This window comes from Grampus griseus (genome assembly GCF_964374135.1).
Source record: "Grampus griseus genome assembly, chromosome: 5".
Taxonomy (NCBI): domain Eukaryota; kingdom Metazoa; phylum Chordata; class Mammalia; order Artiodactyla; family Delphinidae; genus Grampus; species Grampus griseus.
Genome location: NC_138998.1, coordinates 10,723,447 through 10,741,570, shown reverse-complemented (window position 1 = coordinate 10,741,570; position 18,124 = coordinate 10,723,447). Strand labels below are relative to the sequence as shown.

Genomic DNA, 18,124 nt, shown 5'->3' with positions numbered 1-18,124 from the left:
GCCTCATTTCCCAGTGGGGAGCTGGGACAGGGGATGGCCTTCCCGTCTCCCTCAGGGCACTGTGGCCAGGGACTGGCCCAATTACAGACGGTCTCAAGAACGAAGCAGGGAGCCATGGGGTGTTCCTGAGACCTCCAATGCAAAAGTGGCATTTGTGGACACTGGTCCTAAGGAGGCGCATAAAATGAACCAAAGCAGAGGGAAATGGGCAAACATGAGACACTGGAGAAAGAAGAGAAGAGAACAATCCTTCAAGCTAAAAATACACAGGGCTGGGTTATTTTAGTCTATTTGGCCTCATTTTTCCACAGGGTTGTCTGACATGCTGCCTAGAGACACATTTACAGACTTCAGGAGTAATGAATGACATGGGTCTCTTTAAGTGCTACAGGGCCCTCGTGCTTTCCTCTGTGGAATCTTAAGACAACATGGCTAAATCACTTTATACCATAAAACTTTCCTCTTCAGGTCTTGCAATTTTATTTACAATTCTGTAACACACACACACTTGCTACCTTTTAATATAAAAAGTATATATATTCATTTTAAAAAGTTAAAATATAAAAGTACACAAAATAAAGAGTGACTTTAAACTTTCCTCTTCAAGGGGAGGCACAGACATCAACCTCGTGAAAGGTCAGGACTCGTGGCCCAGGCGCGGGGTCACAGGAGTTGGGTTCTTCAGAGACTTTCGGAACTTGCTCTGAAGGAAAACCCTCGGTACACACAGGCCTTCTTTTTTATTCACCGTCTCACGAAACACATACTCGTTCACCTCTTCTTCGTAACCTGTGTCCATAAAGAGCCGTGCCAGGAATTCTAGAAGACAAGCAGATCGACAGCGCTCGCAGTCTGGACTCCACTGCACCGCTGAGCAGTGGTGAGGGGGGCGGGAGGCTGAGACAGGGCATCCTTAATGGAAGGAGAACCTCAACACTAAAAGGTAAAGGTTTTGTTCTGGAAAGTTAACAAACTCCTACTTCTCCCTGTCAAACAAAAACTCCCAAATAAACAATCAGCAAAAAAGTTTAAGAACAACCTGGAGTACATCCTCCTTGCCCTACTGTGATTCCCCAAGGACAAGAGTCTGAGTAAAAAGAAACACAATTCCAGACTGGCTGTACTCATGCAAAGTGCGTGTGTGCTCAATTTGTTTACATCAAGCACCTCATCTATGCTAACATGAAGGAGGAAAATCAGTGACCAAAGTGGGGAGAAAAAAAATCATCTGATAGTGACATACCTTAAGGAAAAGTTAATCCAAGTAATAATCACTACACATTAAGTGAAACAAACAGAATGGCTACGTAGCAAAAACAAAGACTCTTATCGAGGGCATTACTCCAAAGAATGTGCTCTGAAGCACTTTGCAGATATTATTGCATCTTCTCATTTATAATTGGTTTAATCAGATTTCATGAATCCAAAACATTAAAACAAATTTTTAATTTTCACCGTACATTTTTAATGGTTTTGTAGTTTTAATGGTAATCACTCATTTTTAGCTTTAAGAGAATATTTCACTTCAAGAAATACAAATGTTGTAAAAATTAGAGCTTAAGAAGGTAATTATCTTATGGTTCAGATTATAGGCATACCTCAGAGATATTGTGGGTTCGGTTCCAGACCACCACAATAAAGGCAAATACTGCAATAAAGCGAGCCACACGAATTTTCTGGTTTCTCAGTGCATGTGAAGTTATGTTTACAGTATACTGTAGTATATTAAGTGTGCAGTAGCACTGTGTCTAAAAAAACAATGTGTATACCTTAATTAAAAAATACTGTATTGCTAAAAACTGCTAACCATCATGTGAGCCTATAGTGAGTCTTAGTAGTAACGTCAAAGATCACTGATCACAGATCACCATAGGAAATATAATAATTTATAATAGTTCAAAATATTGCGAGAATTACCAAAATCTGACATAGAGGCATGAAGTGAGCAAATGCTGTGGGAAAAATGGTGCCAATAGACTTGTTCGACACAGGGTTGTCAGAAACATCCCATTTACGAAAAATGCAATATCCACGAAGCACAATAAAACGAGGTATACCTGTATTTAACAGGCTTAAAACTAACGTTCAAAATACCTAAAAGAGGGCTTCCCTGGTGGTGCAGTGGTTTAGAGTCCGCCTGCCGATGCAGGGGACACGGTTCGTGCCCTGGTCCGGGAAGATCCCACATGCCGCGGAGCGGCTGGGCCCATGAGCCACGGTCGCTGAGTCTGCGCATCCGAAGCCTGTGCTCTGCAACGGGAGAGGCCACGACAGTGAGAGGCCCGCATACCGCAAAAAAAAAAAAACTACCTAAAAGACTAAAATCATGTTCGGTGTTTGGATGGTTTTAAAATCATGTTCGGTGTCTGGATGGTTTTCTTATCAAAAATGACCTTTTAAAGACCCCTCTATAGCAACTTTGTGTAAAAAGTTTCAATCACTTTTTTCCTTAAAGATTTTTCTTGATGTGGACCATTTTTGAAATCTTTATTGAATTTGTACAATATTGCTTGTTTTTTGTTTTGATGTTTTGGCCTCGAGGCATGTGGGGTCTTAGCTCCCCAACCAGGGATCGAACCTGCACCCTCTGCATTGAAAGATAAAGTCTTAACCACTGGACCGCCAGGGAAGTCCCTCAATCACTTTTATAGAAAAAGATTTCTTACCTTTGTGAGACTCAAGTAATCTCAAGGCACTACCCTGTCCTATTTGCTTTATGCCTGAGTGAACGAAGTGAAGATTCTGGTTTGCTCTCCCCTCTTTCCAGCGCAGCTCCTGGCGTCATCCACATGGCGGCGCATCAGAGCCTGTCCACTGATCCGGCTCACTAACTGGACACCGTCACCAGAGGCGGCCGGTGAGCTCACAGCCAGGGCTGGTAAGTGGTGCATGTGAGCGGGCTTGTTCTGGGACCTTGTGCTTGTAAGGGGGGTACAGTCACCCCCACTCCAACTGGTACCATAGTGACAATGCAATCAAGGAAACAGCAGTCAAGACAGATTCCAGCAATCTTACCATCAGTGAAAAAATACGATCTGGTTCCATCTTGTCTAACATAAAAGTTTTCTGCAAGTTTGCTGCCGGCTTTAAACCTAAGCATGGCATGATCATACAGCCCATAGTCGCGAAACAAGACACTTTTGCCTGGTTTTAATACCTACGAAACAAAACAGGCTGCACGTAATTCAGGGACCCAGTCAAACAGAGCTTACTATAAAATAAAACCTGATTAATTTAGGGATTAAAATAACTTGCATTTGTGACAGTTATGAAAGGGGCCAGACTGCAATACCCATACTATGAAGAAAAAGGGCCTGATAAGCAAAGGTGTGCTAAGACTTGGCAGTGTCCTGTGCACTGGAGGGGTACTTCCTGAGCACTAATGAGAGCTCTGTGGAAGGTCCAGTGTCACACAATTAAAGTGTTAAAGACATTAGAAGAAACAATCATACCCTCACTAAAGCACGTTCTCCCACCATTTTATTAGCCATCTCCTAATCCATGACCCTGCAGTCAAATTGTTTCTTTAAAAAAATACTATGTCATTTTCACTTTTTACTGGTTTTTTGGGCTTCCTCATCCTGAGTCTCAGCTCTGGTCTCCCACGCTACAATTCTGTATGGCTTGCCCACCACGCTAACAGTGGACGGCCCTCTATAGCTTACCAGACATTTTCTCATTGGGTCTTCACACAATTCTGGGAGGAAGGAAGGAAGGAGTGTGATTATCCTCTGTGAGATAAGGAAACTGGTAGCAGAAGAGGGAAGTGATTTGCCCATGATCATACAAAAGCTACTAAGGAGGGGGGGCAGGACTCAAGCTGGGGTTAAAGGCATCACACTGCAGGATCAGGGATGTTTGTTAGCCCTGGGCAGAGTAGGGGCGGGGGGGTGTCATTCCAATTCTGTCCTCACTACTGACAAGACAAGAGAGGCTGTGAGGGCAGGGGTAACTTGAGTATTCTTCCCACACTGCTGCACTTCTTGATTTGAAGCGAAGCATCCTCACGCTAGTGCAGTGTGTAGAGAAGGGACCAGTGTCAGGCTCCGGTGGGAGTCCCTCACTACAGCCTTTCAGAAATAGCTGTCACAGAGCAGATGTCTCAAAAATTGGAAGGTAAAATTCGCCGGGAGTGGTATAACTGCCCCTCTCTTACACAGCAAATAGCCATATGCTTTTCAGAATGAAAAGAAAGTGGTACTCGCTGTGACACTTGCTTTTTATGCGGGGATTCTTTCAAACTGCGTAACTTTACCAAATAAGAGTGGACTTCCAAAGGGGGCATTGATTTTATTAAATATATTCTGCCCCATCACATCAACAAGATGATTTTTAAGACATGACATGTAGCACCTTTTATAGATTTTTGATGTAATTTGATGTTTCCTCTTCCTGAATAGAATAGGAAAGATTGCCCATAATACTTCCAAGTGTGCTGCAGATTTTCTCATTTAGCAAATTCTTTTGTTTTTGGCCACGCCCCATGGCTTGTGGGATCTTAGTTCCCCATCCAGGGAGCGAACCCGCGCCCTCGGAACTGAAAGCACGGAGTCCTAACCACTGGACTGCCAGGGAATTCCATCATTTAGCGAATTCTTATCAACGCTAGCATGCATTTAAAATATTGTCAGTAAAGTGCCTCTTCGATAAAAACATTCATACCTTGGTCAGAAATGCTAAATTTTAAAATGTGAATAATTGAGAAGGAAAAAGTCTGAAAATTTTAGTCTATGTGAGAAAGAAATCATTCTTAATTTCAGAGGGAAGGAAAGCCTGCATGGGACCCTTGCTCAGGAATTTGGGAAATCCTGGTCCATATCCCAGCTCTTCTGTTAACTGGTTGAATGACCATGGACAACATTTCATCCCTCTGAATGTATTTTCTCGTCCGTAAGACAGTAATTATGGTATAACATCTCCTTTGATGGCGGGGCTGTACAGCCACCGGCTTTCCTCACCCTCCCAACAGCTCCAGGAAGAAAGCAGGTGAGGTCGACCAGACCCACTCCACGTTGAGTGAGGCTCAGAGTACAAGTGACTCGCCTGGGCTTTCAAGGCAAGTCAGTGGCACAGGAAAACCAAAATCTCGTCTTCTGATGACAAATTTGGTCTATTTTTATTTTACCGTTCTATTCCAAAACTGAGGGAATTCAACTTTAAGGCTGCCTTTCAGTGTAAAATTATGTGGTTTTAAAATTTCTCAGGTGTTAACATCCTAGAGTAATTATCTCTACTGTACAACAGCTTATTACTGTAGCTGATCAAGCAAGACTGCAGAGCTGCCCAAAGGGTGCCTGATTGTCAGAGGCTGAGAGCTCGCTTCTTCCAGTAATTTCCTGATGAAGCACATGGTCTCAAATTAATGAACCAGTGACTGACTATGCATGACAGCATCACACTGCTGCCGTGAACTCATTCCAGTTCAGCTGAAAAAGGATTTCTATTGGGTGGTAAAAACAGGAAGACTGCTGAAATGGAATTTGTTACTATAAGAAAGGGGCCAGGTATGGACTGGGACAGCTCAAGTTAACTTTTCTTTTAATATAACACTTCATTATATACTAAATATAGATAACATGCTGTATGTTTCCATTTAAATCAAGAATAGGCATATCCTCATTAATACCCGGCTCTGTCAGACTTAACTTTATTAATCTAATTGTGTCTCATTATGGTTTTATTTTCCATTTCCTGGGTTATTGAGGTTATCTTTTCATATGTTAACTATGTGTGTGTTCTCTTCTGTAACATGACTGTTTGCTCATTTTTCTATTGTCATTCTTACTGTTACTCAGGAATTCCTTATACATTCTGGATACTAGGCCGACCAGGGATCGAAGCCATGCCCCCTACAGTGGAAGCTCGGAATCTTAACCACTAGACCGCCAAGGAAGTCCCTCAGTTGAGTAGATTTTAAGTTACTTTTCCCACCTTGTCTTTTCAATTTCTTTGTATTATACTGTCTTTTGAAGAACAGAAACTTAATTTTTTTTACCATCATCTTTATGCATAGAATGTTTCTGAATCTTTGAGAAAATTTTTCCCTACTCTGAAGTCAAAGATTTTCTCCTATATTTTCTTCTGAAAGGCTTAAACTTTTGTCTTTTCCATTTGTCTTTAAATCCACCTGGAATGACTCTTGTATAGGATGTGAAGTAGGAATACAATTTTGGTTTTCTCTCACGTGGCCTACCAACAGTCCCAGAATCATTTGCTGAGCAGTCCTTTTCCCAGGGATCTTCAATGTCACCTCTATCAACTATCAAATTTCCATATATATATGGATCTGCTTTTAAGCTATCACATTCCATTTGTCAATTTGTCTGTCCCTCTGCCAATACCACTGTGTCTTAATAATTGTAGTTGTAACAAGTCTTTATATCTGGTAGGGTACAAATCTCCCCATTGCCTTCTTCTTCAAGAGTGTTTTGACTCTTTGTTCCTTCATGTAAATTTAAAATCAGCTGTCAATTTCCTCAAAAAAAAAAAAAAGGTCTACCAAAAAACTCAAAATCAAACAAAGAAGTAAAACAAAACACGTAACATGAAGTGGAAAAGTAAGATTGCACAATGCATGTTATTCTCTTTTAAGTGTACAGTTCTGTGGCACTGAGTACATTCATCTTACACTTATGTAATTCTGTTAATATTTTCTCATTAGACAATCATATTATCTGCAAATAATGAGTTCTGTTTCTTTCTCATTCTAAAACCCTTTATTCCTTTTTCTGGTCTTTTCCAGCTGACTAGGACCTCCAGTATAATGATGGATAGAATATTGACAGTGGGCACTCTCGTCCCCAGCAAAGTTCCAGACACTCCTTACTCTGCCCCTATTACCTCCTACTCCTTCCTAATCCCCAAAACCCTCCATCAAATCACGGTATCCTGAACGTCCCCTTCATTCTTGTGCTAACAAAAACCTGACTGTCCCCTGAGGACGCAGTTTTCCCTGCAACCTCTCAAGTCAGGCTGTGTTTTCTCCCATGGTCCTTGTATCACTGGGCGTGGGAAAGGGTCTGGGGTTCTCCTTGCCCCACTGCTACTTTCTGTGCATTCCCCTTTCTCCTCCCCAAGCCTCATGTCTGAATCTCCTGTCATCAGATCACATCACCCACTATCCCTTATTGTTAGTCATCTATTAGTTCCAGGGTCATTTCCCTCCATTTCATGATGAATGCGTCTCCTGGTTTATGCTTTTATCCTCATACTACTCCATTCTTAATTCCCATCAATTTCAACATGCATGCGGATTATGCTTCCAAATATGCTGGCCTCAATGATTTGAGCTTCTCTCTTCCAAAGATCTCGTCCTCCACCCTACCTTAATCACTCGCTCCCACAGTAATGTCCTAAGGTCTTGTCAACACTGTAAAGTATAACCCCTTCATACTCTCAATGTCACACAAGTAACTCTCCGACCACCCCCTCCACCATTTTTCCAGCTCTTTCTCTAACTCCCCATCTTTCATAAACCTTCACCTTCACCTGAGTCATCAAATCAGGGATCCTCCCATCGGTCCCCTCTTCCCTCTTTACCTGGTTTAAGTCCCATGCCTATCTGTGGATATACGCTGGGTTCTCATCTGTTCATATGCCAGGGCAGGGAAAGGAGAGGTAAGGAGGAAAAAAACCTTACAAAACCTCACAAGCAGAGGGCTAAAACCATCTGAATTTTTTAAAAAATTGTTTTCAGTGAGAATAGTTATTCCCTAACAGGTTTCCAGCGTCTTGAAATTTCTACCTCGCTACTCTTTTAAAACCTCACGAACCAGGGTTAAATTTTAATGTACAGCTCTACATATACAGAGGCTCTCAGCTAATGTCCACTTCCTCAGCTTGCTGGACACTTTCCATTCTCTCTGTAAACTGACTGAAGCCACAACCCCCTGAGCAGGTGAGGCTCCCAGGCTCTCTAGATCATGCGCCATTACACTCCAGGGCCTCCCGGGGAGCTGGTGCTCCCATCAGTCACTGGTGTTCATTCCCAAGCTTGCTTGTGCTGTTGTTCTGAGATTTATCATTATATACAAGTATATAAACAATGCAATACGAACGTGAACAGAAGGCAGTTTTATTTCCTATGAAAAGTATGTTGACTACTTTGGAAAGACTTGTTAAACAAGCACTGAACAAACTCTGCTTAATTAAGCGTGGGAGAAGCAACAATGAAAGTCTGGGTAAAAATATAAAAGAATCTGCTCTCATATTACTTTTCAATTGTTTTTAAGTTCTTGCTATAAAGAAACCAAAACTCTATTACATGTGTGATTTATGTAAGATAAATGGCCCCATCCTCAAAGAAAAGGCCTTGGCTCTACATGAAAAGAATGATAAGTGAGTATTAACATATTTTAACTTATAATAAAATATTTACAGTAAGAAGGTACCATTTGTAAAAATCATTTCTCGACTTAGTTGATTTTAAGTTAATCAACATGGTTACCCACTGTTTGTACAGCTAAGAGAGCCTCTATTGTAGTTTACAAAGCACCTCGAACCTGATCTTACCTGCATCTCACAATAACCCCATGAGTGAAAGACACCCCCATTTTACAGACAAGAAAACTGAGGCCCAGAGAAGAATGAAAAGGTGGCCTGTTTTGAGTCACCTGACTTAGGAGTGATGCTTTACTCCCTGAGTGCTGCAGCAGCCTCCTGTTGGCCACAGCAGCTTGGGTTCTCCCCAGTCTAACAACAATGATGGCAGTGACAACAATGACGACCACAGCTGACATTTAAAGAGCACTCACCATTTCTAGGCACTGCACTAAGCACTTAAAACACATCTCATATAATCTCCCCCAAATCCTAAGATCTAGGAACTATTATCTCAACATTCCACAGGTAATGAAATGAAGGCTCAGAAAGGTAAAGGAAGTTGCCTACATTAGGGGAGCCAGATTTGATTCTAGGCACCCTGACTCCAGACTGTGTGCTCTTGTGCACTGAACTATGCTTCCTCTCACTTTACAGCAAGACTCCACATATCCTAGGCAGCTGCAAAATCATCCCTGCTCCAAGGCTGGCCAAGCTCTGAAGGGCAGCGATGGCCACCAGGCAAATGAGAATTTAGGGTGGATGTTTTATGCAGGAGAACTTTCTTCCCTACACTGACTACGCAGCCCACCTCGTGAGAACGGGGAGACTCTGTCAATCGAGACAGCACGTGAACCTCAGAGGGAAGGTAAGTGAAAAGATCAGGACATCTAACCCTCAAGTGCAGGCTCCCAATTACTAACCTTGTAAATGTTTTGTAAGACAAGGTGCATTTTATCAGGGTGAACCGTAGAGAGCACAAATATCAACATGACAACATCCACAGACTCCGGGGGCACGTGTTCCAGAAGGTCATCTTTAGTCAGATCACACTGGAATACCTTGCATCGTTCTGTGTCATATAAAGGATTTTGCTAGAGGGGAGAAAAACACAAAATAATTTTTACACCACATCCACGTTGATACATGGAGAAAAACACAGCATCAAAAGGAGATCCTACTTCTACGTGTACACTGCTGCACAGAAATCAATGATCACTTTGTAACTGTGTAAAACAGTAATGAACCATTTGCACATTAAAGCATGTAATGTTCAATACTGCTACAACAGACAAGATTTCATTTTAACAAATCATTTTTTTCCTTTTAAAAAATTTTATTTTATATTGGAGTATATTTGATTAACAATGTTGTTAGTTTCAGGTATACAGCAGAGTGATTCAGTTATACATATACATGTACCTATTCTTTTTCAAATTCTTTTCCCATTTAGGTTATTACAGAGTATTGAGCAGAGTTCCCTGTGCTATACAGCAGGTCCTTGTTGGTTACCTGTTTTCTATATATTAACCAATCATTTTTAACTGTGTACACAGCGTATCACATATTCCAAACTGAGCATTTTAGAAGCATGTAACTCTAGAGGGATGATAATCCAAAACCAGCCTCTGCTCCCTTAACCCTATGAGAATTCCTTCCAGCTTCCTTTACTGAGATGCTCCCACAGTTCTTCTGGGTATATTTTCCCTTGATGCAGCAAGCTAATAAAACCTAACTTTTTTTTTTTTTTTTAACTACAAGTGTGTTCCCGGTACATTTTGGTTCATTGTTTCAACACATGTATAAGAGCATTATGGAAAAAAATATCAAACTTTTCTTTAATGTAAATAAGGACTTTAATAAATTGAGAGATATACAAAGTTATTGGATGGGAAGGTTCAATGTTGAAAAGATGTCAGTTCTACCTCTTATAAATCCAATGCAATCTCAACTGAATCTCCACAGATTTCTAGAAACTTGACAAGGTAAATTTTATTCATCTGGAAGTGAAAATCTTGAGGAATAGCCAAGATGATTTTTTTTTTTTTTGATAGTGGCCATCCTAATGGCTGTGAGGTGATATCACATTGTGGGGTTTTGTTTTTTTGTTTGTTTTTAATTTATTTATTTTATTGATTTATTTTTTTTGGCTGTGTTGGGTCTTCATTGCTGTGCATGGGCTTTCTCTAGTTGCAGTGAGCGGGGGCTACTCTTCGTTGCGGTGCGCAGGCTTCTCATTGTGGTGGCTTCTCTTGTTGCAGAGTAAGGGCTCTAGGCGCATGGGCTTCAGTAGTTGAAGCATGCAGGCTCAGTAGTTGTGGCTCGCGGGCTCTAGAGCACAGGCTCAGTAGTTGTGGCACACGGGCTTAGCTGCTCTGCGGCATGTGGGATCTTCCCAGACCAGGGCTTGAACCTGTGTCCCCTGCATTGGCAGGTGGATTCTTAACCACTGTGCCAACAGAGAAGCCTGCCAAGACGATTTTTAAATGAAGAACAATGGAAGAGGAGGCACACTACTGGACATCAAAACACATTACAAAATGAAGCACTAAAACTGTGTGGTTTGAGAATGGGGACAAATAGATCACTGAGACAGAACAGAGTCCCCAAACAGACCCATGTATAAAGAGGGATCAGTAGTGTATATGACAGAAGAGAGATGACAAAAATGACAATTAGATTTAAAAAAAGGTAGATAATAGGGACTTCCCTGGTGGCGCAGTGGTTAAGAATCCACCTGCCAATGCAGGGGACATGGGTTCAAGCCCTGGTCCGGGAAGACCCCACAGGCTGTGGAGCAACTAAACTCGTGCACCAAAACTACTGAGACTGTGCTCTAGAGTCCACAAGCCATAGCTACTGAGCCCATGTGCCACAACTACTGAAGCCCGTGTGCCTAGAGCCCGTACTCCGCAACAAGAGAAGCCAGTGCAATGAGAAGCCTGTGCACCGCAACAAAGAGTAGCCCCCTCTCTCCACAACTAGAGAAAGCCTGCGCACAGCAACAAAGACCCAATGTGGCCAAAAGTAAATTTAAAAAAAAAAGGAGATAATACAGGTGACAATTATCAGGAATGGAAAACTAATTTCTCACTCAATTCACTGTTTGAACAGCTAGCTCTATCCACTTGTGTTAGAGGACAGCAGACCACTTGGAGTAATAAAAGACTTGCAGCTCCAGTGCAGAGATGTAGAGAGGTGGAGAGACGTAGCTCCCATCCTTATGGGAAACAAGCTGGACAGACAGCAACTTTATGTGAACCCATGAAAGAACAGAGGTCAAAGAACCACCAGCCATCCCCAAATCTGGAGAGGGAACAAGTGCCTTCAGGGAGATGCAGGACCCAAGCGTTTGCTTACCTGAGGCAGTAGCCTTCAGCCTGGAAAGAGAAAATTAGAAATGTGACAAACAGATGAAGCCATCGGGATGTTTCCACCCTTTGCAGGTGTTTCCACCAAGGACATCACCAGGCTCTCACAGAGACAATGGTGCTCTTTCTGGTGCTGGACTTTCTCACCTCCTTTAAGGGAGGAAAGGTTTAACCTGCAGGGGAAAAGTTATCTGAGGCCTGTATCCTTAGGGCACTGGTGGAGTACCACTACCACTGGGGGAGGGCCCTACTCTTCCCAGACCTAGTCTTAATCTGCAGAGAGAATGGCCTCAAGACCACAGAGGATGACAGAGGCGGGGAAGCGATGGGAGAGAAAAGCTCTATTCCTGGAGAAGCAGAAACACTTGTGAGGGCCACACCCCTAAGACACAGGTCCATTATGCAGTTCAAAAACTGAGAATCAGAACATTAGAGAACAGTCTCCTTCCCAACATACTACCAACAAATCTCCAGTAATAACAACAGTGGATTGCTGGGAAAGCTGCAAGAGACAGACTCTTCATGGTGAACAGCACAAAGGGAAGACCCAAAGCCAAGAGGAGCAACAAAAACAAAGTCACCAGAGGAGTTTGAAGTCTCTGAGGCCGATAGCAACAACAAACCTCACAGGTAACTATAGCAACAAGAGACTTCAAATAGAGCCCAACTTCTGTCTAGATTATTACAAATCCTTATTACCTCAGTATCCACTGCCCTATATAACATACCCGGCTTTCAACAAAAAAGAACAAGGCATACCAAAAGGCAAGAAAAAATATGGTCTGAAGAGACAATCAATCATGAGAACCAGACTCAAATATGACACATACGTTGGAACTACAGGTTTGGACATTTAAAATAACTGTGATTAACATATTAAAGGCTCTAAAGGAAAAGGTAGACAACATGCAAGATCAGATAGGTAATTTCACAGAGAGATAGAAACTACAAAACAAATCAACTGGAAATGCTAAAAACAAAAAACTTAGTTACAGAAATGAAGAATGCTTTTGACGGACTCATCAATAGGAATGCCTACTGCCTAAAGAGGAACCAATGAACTTGATGATAGGACAATAAATTACACAAACTGAAGAAAGGAAAAAAAAGTTAAAAACAAACAAAAAACCAGCATCCAAGAGCTGTGAGACAATACAAATGGTATAACATACAAGTAATTGGAATCCTAGAAAGAGAAGAGGAAACAGAGCTGAAGAAATACTTGAAGATATAATGGCCAAACTTTTTCCAGATTGATTAAAAACCATAACCAAAATTTAAAAAAGCATATCTATGTGATTACAGAACTTCTAAACAAGACATAAAACCTTCGTACCTTAAAAGGAAAAGATTATCAGATTGGTTCAAGATGGCAGAGTAGAAGGACGTGCACTCACTCCCTCTTGTGAGAGCACCGGAATCACAACTAACTGCTGAACAATCATCGACAGAAAATATTTGAAGAGATTAGAGTCGAAAACTTCACTAACATGAGAAAGGAAATAGCCACCCAAATCCAGGAAGGGCAGAGTCCCAGGCAGGATAAACCCAAGGAGAAACACACCGAGACACACAGTAATCAAATTGACAAAAATTAAAGACAAAGAAAAATTATTGAAAGCAACAAGGGAAAAAAGACAAATAACATACAAGGGAACTCCCACAAGGTTAACAACTGATTTCTCAGTAACTCTACAAGCCAGAAGGGAGTGGCATGATATATTTAAAGTGATCAAAGAGAAGAACCTACAACCAAGATTACTCTACCCAGCAAGGATCTCATTCAGATTTGACGGAGAAATCAAAAGCTTTACAAACAAGCAAAAGCTAAGAGAATTCAGCACCACCAAACCAGCTCTACAACAAATGCTAAAGGAACTTCTCTAAGTGGGAAACACAAGAGAAGAAAAAGACCTACAAAAACAAACCAATAACAATTAAGAAAATGGTAATAGGAACATATATACCGATAATTACCTTAAACGTGAATGGATTAAATGCTCCAACCAAAAGACACAGGCTCGCTGAATGGATACAAAAACAAGACCTATATATACGCTGTCTACAAGAGACCCACTTGAGACCTAGGGACACATACAGACTGAAAGTGAGGGGATGGAAAAAGATATGCCATGCAAATGGAAATCAAAAGAAAGCTGGAAAAAAAAAAAAAAAGAAAGCTGGAGTAGCAATACTCATATCAGATAAAATAGACTTTAAAATAAAGAATGTTACAAGAGACAAGGAAGGACACTACATAATGATGAAGGGATCAATCCAAGAAGAAGATATAACAATTATAAATATATATGCACCCAACATAGGAGCACCTCAATACATAAGGCAACTGCTAACAGCTATAAAAGAGGAAATTGACAGTAACACAATAATAGTGGGGGACTTCAACACCTCACTTACACCAATGGACAGATCATCCAAACAGAAAACTAATAAGGAAACACAGGCTTTAAATGACATAACAGACCAGATAGATTTAATTGATATTTATAGGACATTCCATCCAAAAACAGCAGATTACACTTTCTTCTCAAGTGCACATGGAACATTCTCCAGGATAGATCACATCCTGGGTCACAGATCAAGCAGGGGATGTGGGTTTGATCCCTGGTCAGGGAACTAAGATCCCACACGCCGTGGGGCAACTAAGCCCACACACCACAACTACCGCGCCCGAGCACCACAACTAGAGAGCCCGCACACCGCAACTACTGAGCCTGCGTGCTCTGGAGCCTGCGCACCACAACTACCGAGAAGCCTGTTCACTGCAACGAAGAGCCCGCATGCCACAACTAAGACGTGACACAGCCAAACATAAATAAATAAATAATTGGAGACAGTACTTTTTGCCCATAAGATTGGAAGATATAAAGAAGACTGATGTCAAATGTTAAGGGCATAGAGGAAAAAATATCTTTATACTATTGGTGAAATTATAAATTGGTATAATTTTCTGGATGGAAGCCTGGCATTATCTACTTAAATTTCAACATGTATCCTTTCTCCAAGGAATTCTATTCTATTATTCACCACAGAAATAAGTGTACACATGTGTTTTGGGGCATGTGTACAATTTTGATCACATTAACCCTACTTGTAAGAGCAAAAAATTAGAAACAATTCGAACAATTACCAACAAGGCAATTGTTACAGTATGGCATATCCGTTCTATGGAATACTACAACAGGTAAATGAAATGCAGTGGACCTACATGTACTAGGATGAAAAACTCGGCAAGATATAACATAGAGCGAAGAAAGCAGGTTATAGTACAATGTGATGACACTATTTAAAAAGTCTAATAGATGCTAAAACTGTGAAAGGTTGGTGGAAAACTACATATCTACATGTTGCCAAAGTATCCCCCACATATCTGTTAGTGACAAAAAGAAAATACCTGTGCAACAAAGGAATTAGGTAGTTACTACCTTAACCCAGCGATCAAAACTAGGATCACTTACAGCGAGATTACACTACTGCCTCCTGATAGGATGCAGTATGAAAGAAACAACATCAGCTATTAAAGTATTTTTGCCCAAAGTATTTTACCTGATTTAAATCTAACTTCTAGTTTACAGGAAATACAGAAACAAGTTAAACAATGATTAAAAGAAACAATCAGACCCAATTTGGCATGTGGGACCTCATTATAGAAAATGGCTTGCTCTCCGAAAATTCAATGTCAGTGGGGAAAAGGTCAAGGGGAAGGGAAGGAATGTTTTAGGCTAAGGAGATCTAAGGTACATAATAAAGTGTAAGATGTAGTCCTTAATTAAATATAGCTATTAAAGACACCTGGGACTATTGGGGGAAATCTGAATCCAGACTGGGTATTAATGACATTAGGGAATTACAGTTATTTTTGTCAGACATGATAAGTATATTGTAGTCATGTAGAAAAAGTCCTCATTTTTTTTTAAGATGTAGGCATACATATATACGAGTGAAGCGTGTCAACATTTGTAACTTACTTTAAAACAGTTCAGCAAGTCTATAAAGCAAAAATAGCAAAATGCTGGCAATCATTAAATCTGGATACAAGGATAAGGATGTTGTTTGGTATTTCTTTCTACTTTTCTGAATACTGCTATGTTTCTGTATGTATTATACATGCATGTAAACAGGAAAACTAGGTTCACAGGGATCATAGCTGGTTAGCTTCAGGGAGAGGACTGAAATTGGGCAAATGGGTGTAGAAGGCAGGTCCAACAAGTCCAGGAAAATATAACAAAACACACAGCTGGTGCACCAACCTTGACATATTCAACTGCTCTTGGAGAAAAATCACAGGCATAGGCAAAGATATTCGGATCTTCTAAAAGCGGGAATAAACAGTTCCCAACCCCACAACCAGCTTCAAGCATAGTCAATTTTTGATCTTCAAACTGAGGAAAGAGAACCCAAAGTTACAGTACACTACATCTACACAATGAAGAAAAAACTAAAAGGTCCAGAACACGAGACAAGGTCTCTGCCCCCATGGAGTAGACAATTAAGTGAACTGATAACCCAAAGCCACTGATACCTCGTCCAAAATTGGGAGTTTGGTGTGGAGAAAACAAAGCATAATGGTTAACAGAATAGGCTCTGAGGTTAAACCGCGTGCACTCAAATCTGGACTCCTCCCCTCGCCCCGGGTTCTATCACTGAACAAATCACTTAAACAGCTTTGTGCCTCAATTTCATCAGCAAGTGGGGATAATACTAACGCCAAACTTCACCATGTTATTATAAGGCTTAAGTTACAGAACACATGTAAAGTTCTAGAAAACGGGCATGATAAAGTGTTCATCATTATTATTATTATGAACCGGCCATTGAAATCATTCATCATGAATTTAATATTTACAACTTTCAGATTAGCTTTAAAAAACAGAAAATGCCCCCCTTTTTTTAAACTTACAAAAAAAGCATACATTTATCTACTTTTCCTTCTCTTGCCATAATACAGAAGCATGATGCTGATGGCCTGATATGTCGGTGTGAAGTGGTTGAAAGCCCCACCAGTCACTGATTTCAAAATTCTGTGACTGGCCTTTGTTAGACAACAGGACTGCAGTTACAGCGTCTTTTCTCCTCTGTATTATACAACTCAGCGACTGCTAAAACTACTTGAGACAAACAGTGTATATCTAAGGTACAAAAATTTATGAAGCCTCTGAGAGGTTTCATAAATTATCTCACACTCCCCCTGGGAATGCAATAAAGCACACCCTCTTCTACACATTCTAAATGAAGAACAGCTCAAATAAGGTGTAATATTAGTTTACCTCTCTACATGATCTGAGCTCCTCAAACTCTCTGGTGGTCCAGTGTCTATCTTTGAAGAAATTAGTGCTATTTCTTTTGTAAAAAAGGTCCCAGTTCTTCTGAGCCTCTTTTTCCAGTTTTTGCTGTTTATAATCAGACACTAAAGCTTGGTCTCTTGTCAGTTTCTCCTCTTCTTCAGAGCTGAGAATCCTCGCCTGAAGCCCTTTCCTTTGCAAAGCAGCCATCTCCTAAGTTGATGGTAATATATTTAACACTGCTGGAGATTCTCCATTCCTGAACAACCTGAGGAATTCAAGCGGATACTGCAGACACAGGCAGGGTTTTCTCAGATGTGGTCCCTCAGGTTGGGTCCAAGCCTCAGGCAGCATCGGGTGTTTCGCAGGAAAAAGAATGAGACTCCGGTTGGGGGGTTCTAGAACAGTTTTTTAAAGATGCTGAGTTAGTGGTCCTACAACAGTTCTTTCACCTAACAGTTCAACTCAGCAAACGTTTACTAGGTGCTGACCTTACACAAATCCCTGCTCCGCTATTGAATACGTCACAAAGACCAAGACACTGCCGCTGCCTTCAGAGGGCTGACATTCAGCGGCCAGGGCTCTCACGCACAGAACTGTAAGGAGAGTCACCGTTTCCAAGGACCGGAGACTCAGTGTTTTTCGGGGAAAACAGAGCTAAGCCCGGGTGGCCTGAGACTCTGAGTCTTACGAACCAGAGGGGGCGTCACTTCCCAGGGACTAAGGCCCTCGCGTCGCCGTCGGCACGCGAAGGGGAGGAAGATACTCAGAGACGCGTGGCGTGGGGTGCCCAGGATACTCGGGATAACCCAGGCCGCCCGGCCGCGAGGGCCTGAGAGGACGGCGTGAACCTAGTCCCTCGCGCGCTGGGGCCCCGTCATCAGTTCCTAGGTTCACCTGGAGGGTGGGGCCGGGCGCGCTGAGCCCTCAGCCAGACCAGCCTCGGAAGCAAAATTTGGGAGCCACAGCGGAATGACCCTTCGAACGGACAAACCGCCCCTGAAGACCTCGAATCGGGCTTCTCAGACGGAGTCCTTCTACCCTGACACTGCCCCCACCATTTCCGCTCCGGACCCAGAAGTCCCTCCTCGGCGCCGGAAGTTCCGGGGCCCCGCTTCCTCAGAGTCGCCC

The 18,124-nt window shown here is 41.8% G+C and overlaps 1 protein-coding gene across 4 annotated transcripts; it reads right to left on the bottom strand.

Moving 5' to 3' along the window:
• Positions 1-470: 470 nt before the first annotated feature.
• Positions 471-18,068, bottom strand: METTL6 (methyltransferase 6, tRNA N3-cytidine). Of its 4 annotated transcripts, XM_082654424.1 has the most exons (7): positions 17,891-18,068; positions 16,979-17,391; positions 15,962-16,093; positions 9,243-9,413; positions 3,016-3,157; positions 2,095-2,250; positions 471-819 (listed from the first exon to the last, which is right to left on the bottom strand). In XM_082654424.1, the coding sequence occupies exons 2-7, from the start codon at positions 17,201-17,203 to the stop codon at positions 638-640; spliced, it is 1,008 nt and encodes a 335-aa protein (XP_082510550.1). In that variant the 5' UTR covers positions 17,204-17,391; positions 17,891-18,068; the 3' UTR covers positions 471-637. The 4 variants fall into 4 exon arrangements, 3 of the variants coding, with proteins under 3 accessions (XP_082510550.1, XP_082510551.1, XP_082510552.1); XM_082654425.1 differs by lacking the exon at positions 2,095-2,250; XR_014296748.1 differs by lacking the exon at positions 471-819 and having other exon boundaries at positions 2,180-2,250; positions 2,667-3,157.
• Between the last annotated feature and the right edge of the window lie 56 nt (positions 18,069-18,124).

What these genes read in the sequence shown, in the direction of transcription:
- METTL6 (XM_082654424.1), bottom strand. Translation starts at nt 17,203, where the DNA reads ATGGCTGCTTTGCAAAGGAAAGGGCTTCAGGCGAGGATTCTCAGCTCT. An exon ending in GAGCAGTTGAATATGTCAAG is followed by an intron (nt 9,414 to 15,961) that starts GTTGGTGCACCA and finishes TCTCCCCTCTAG; the next exon opens with CAAAATCCTTTATATGACAC. An exon ending in ATCGTATTTTTTCACTGATG is followed by an intron (nt 2,251 to 3,015) that starts GTAAGATTGCTG and finishes CTCCCGTTGCAG; the next exon opens with AGCACAGGCTTCGGATGCGC.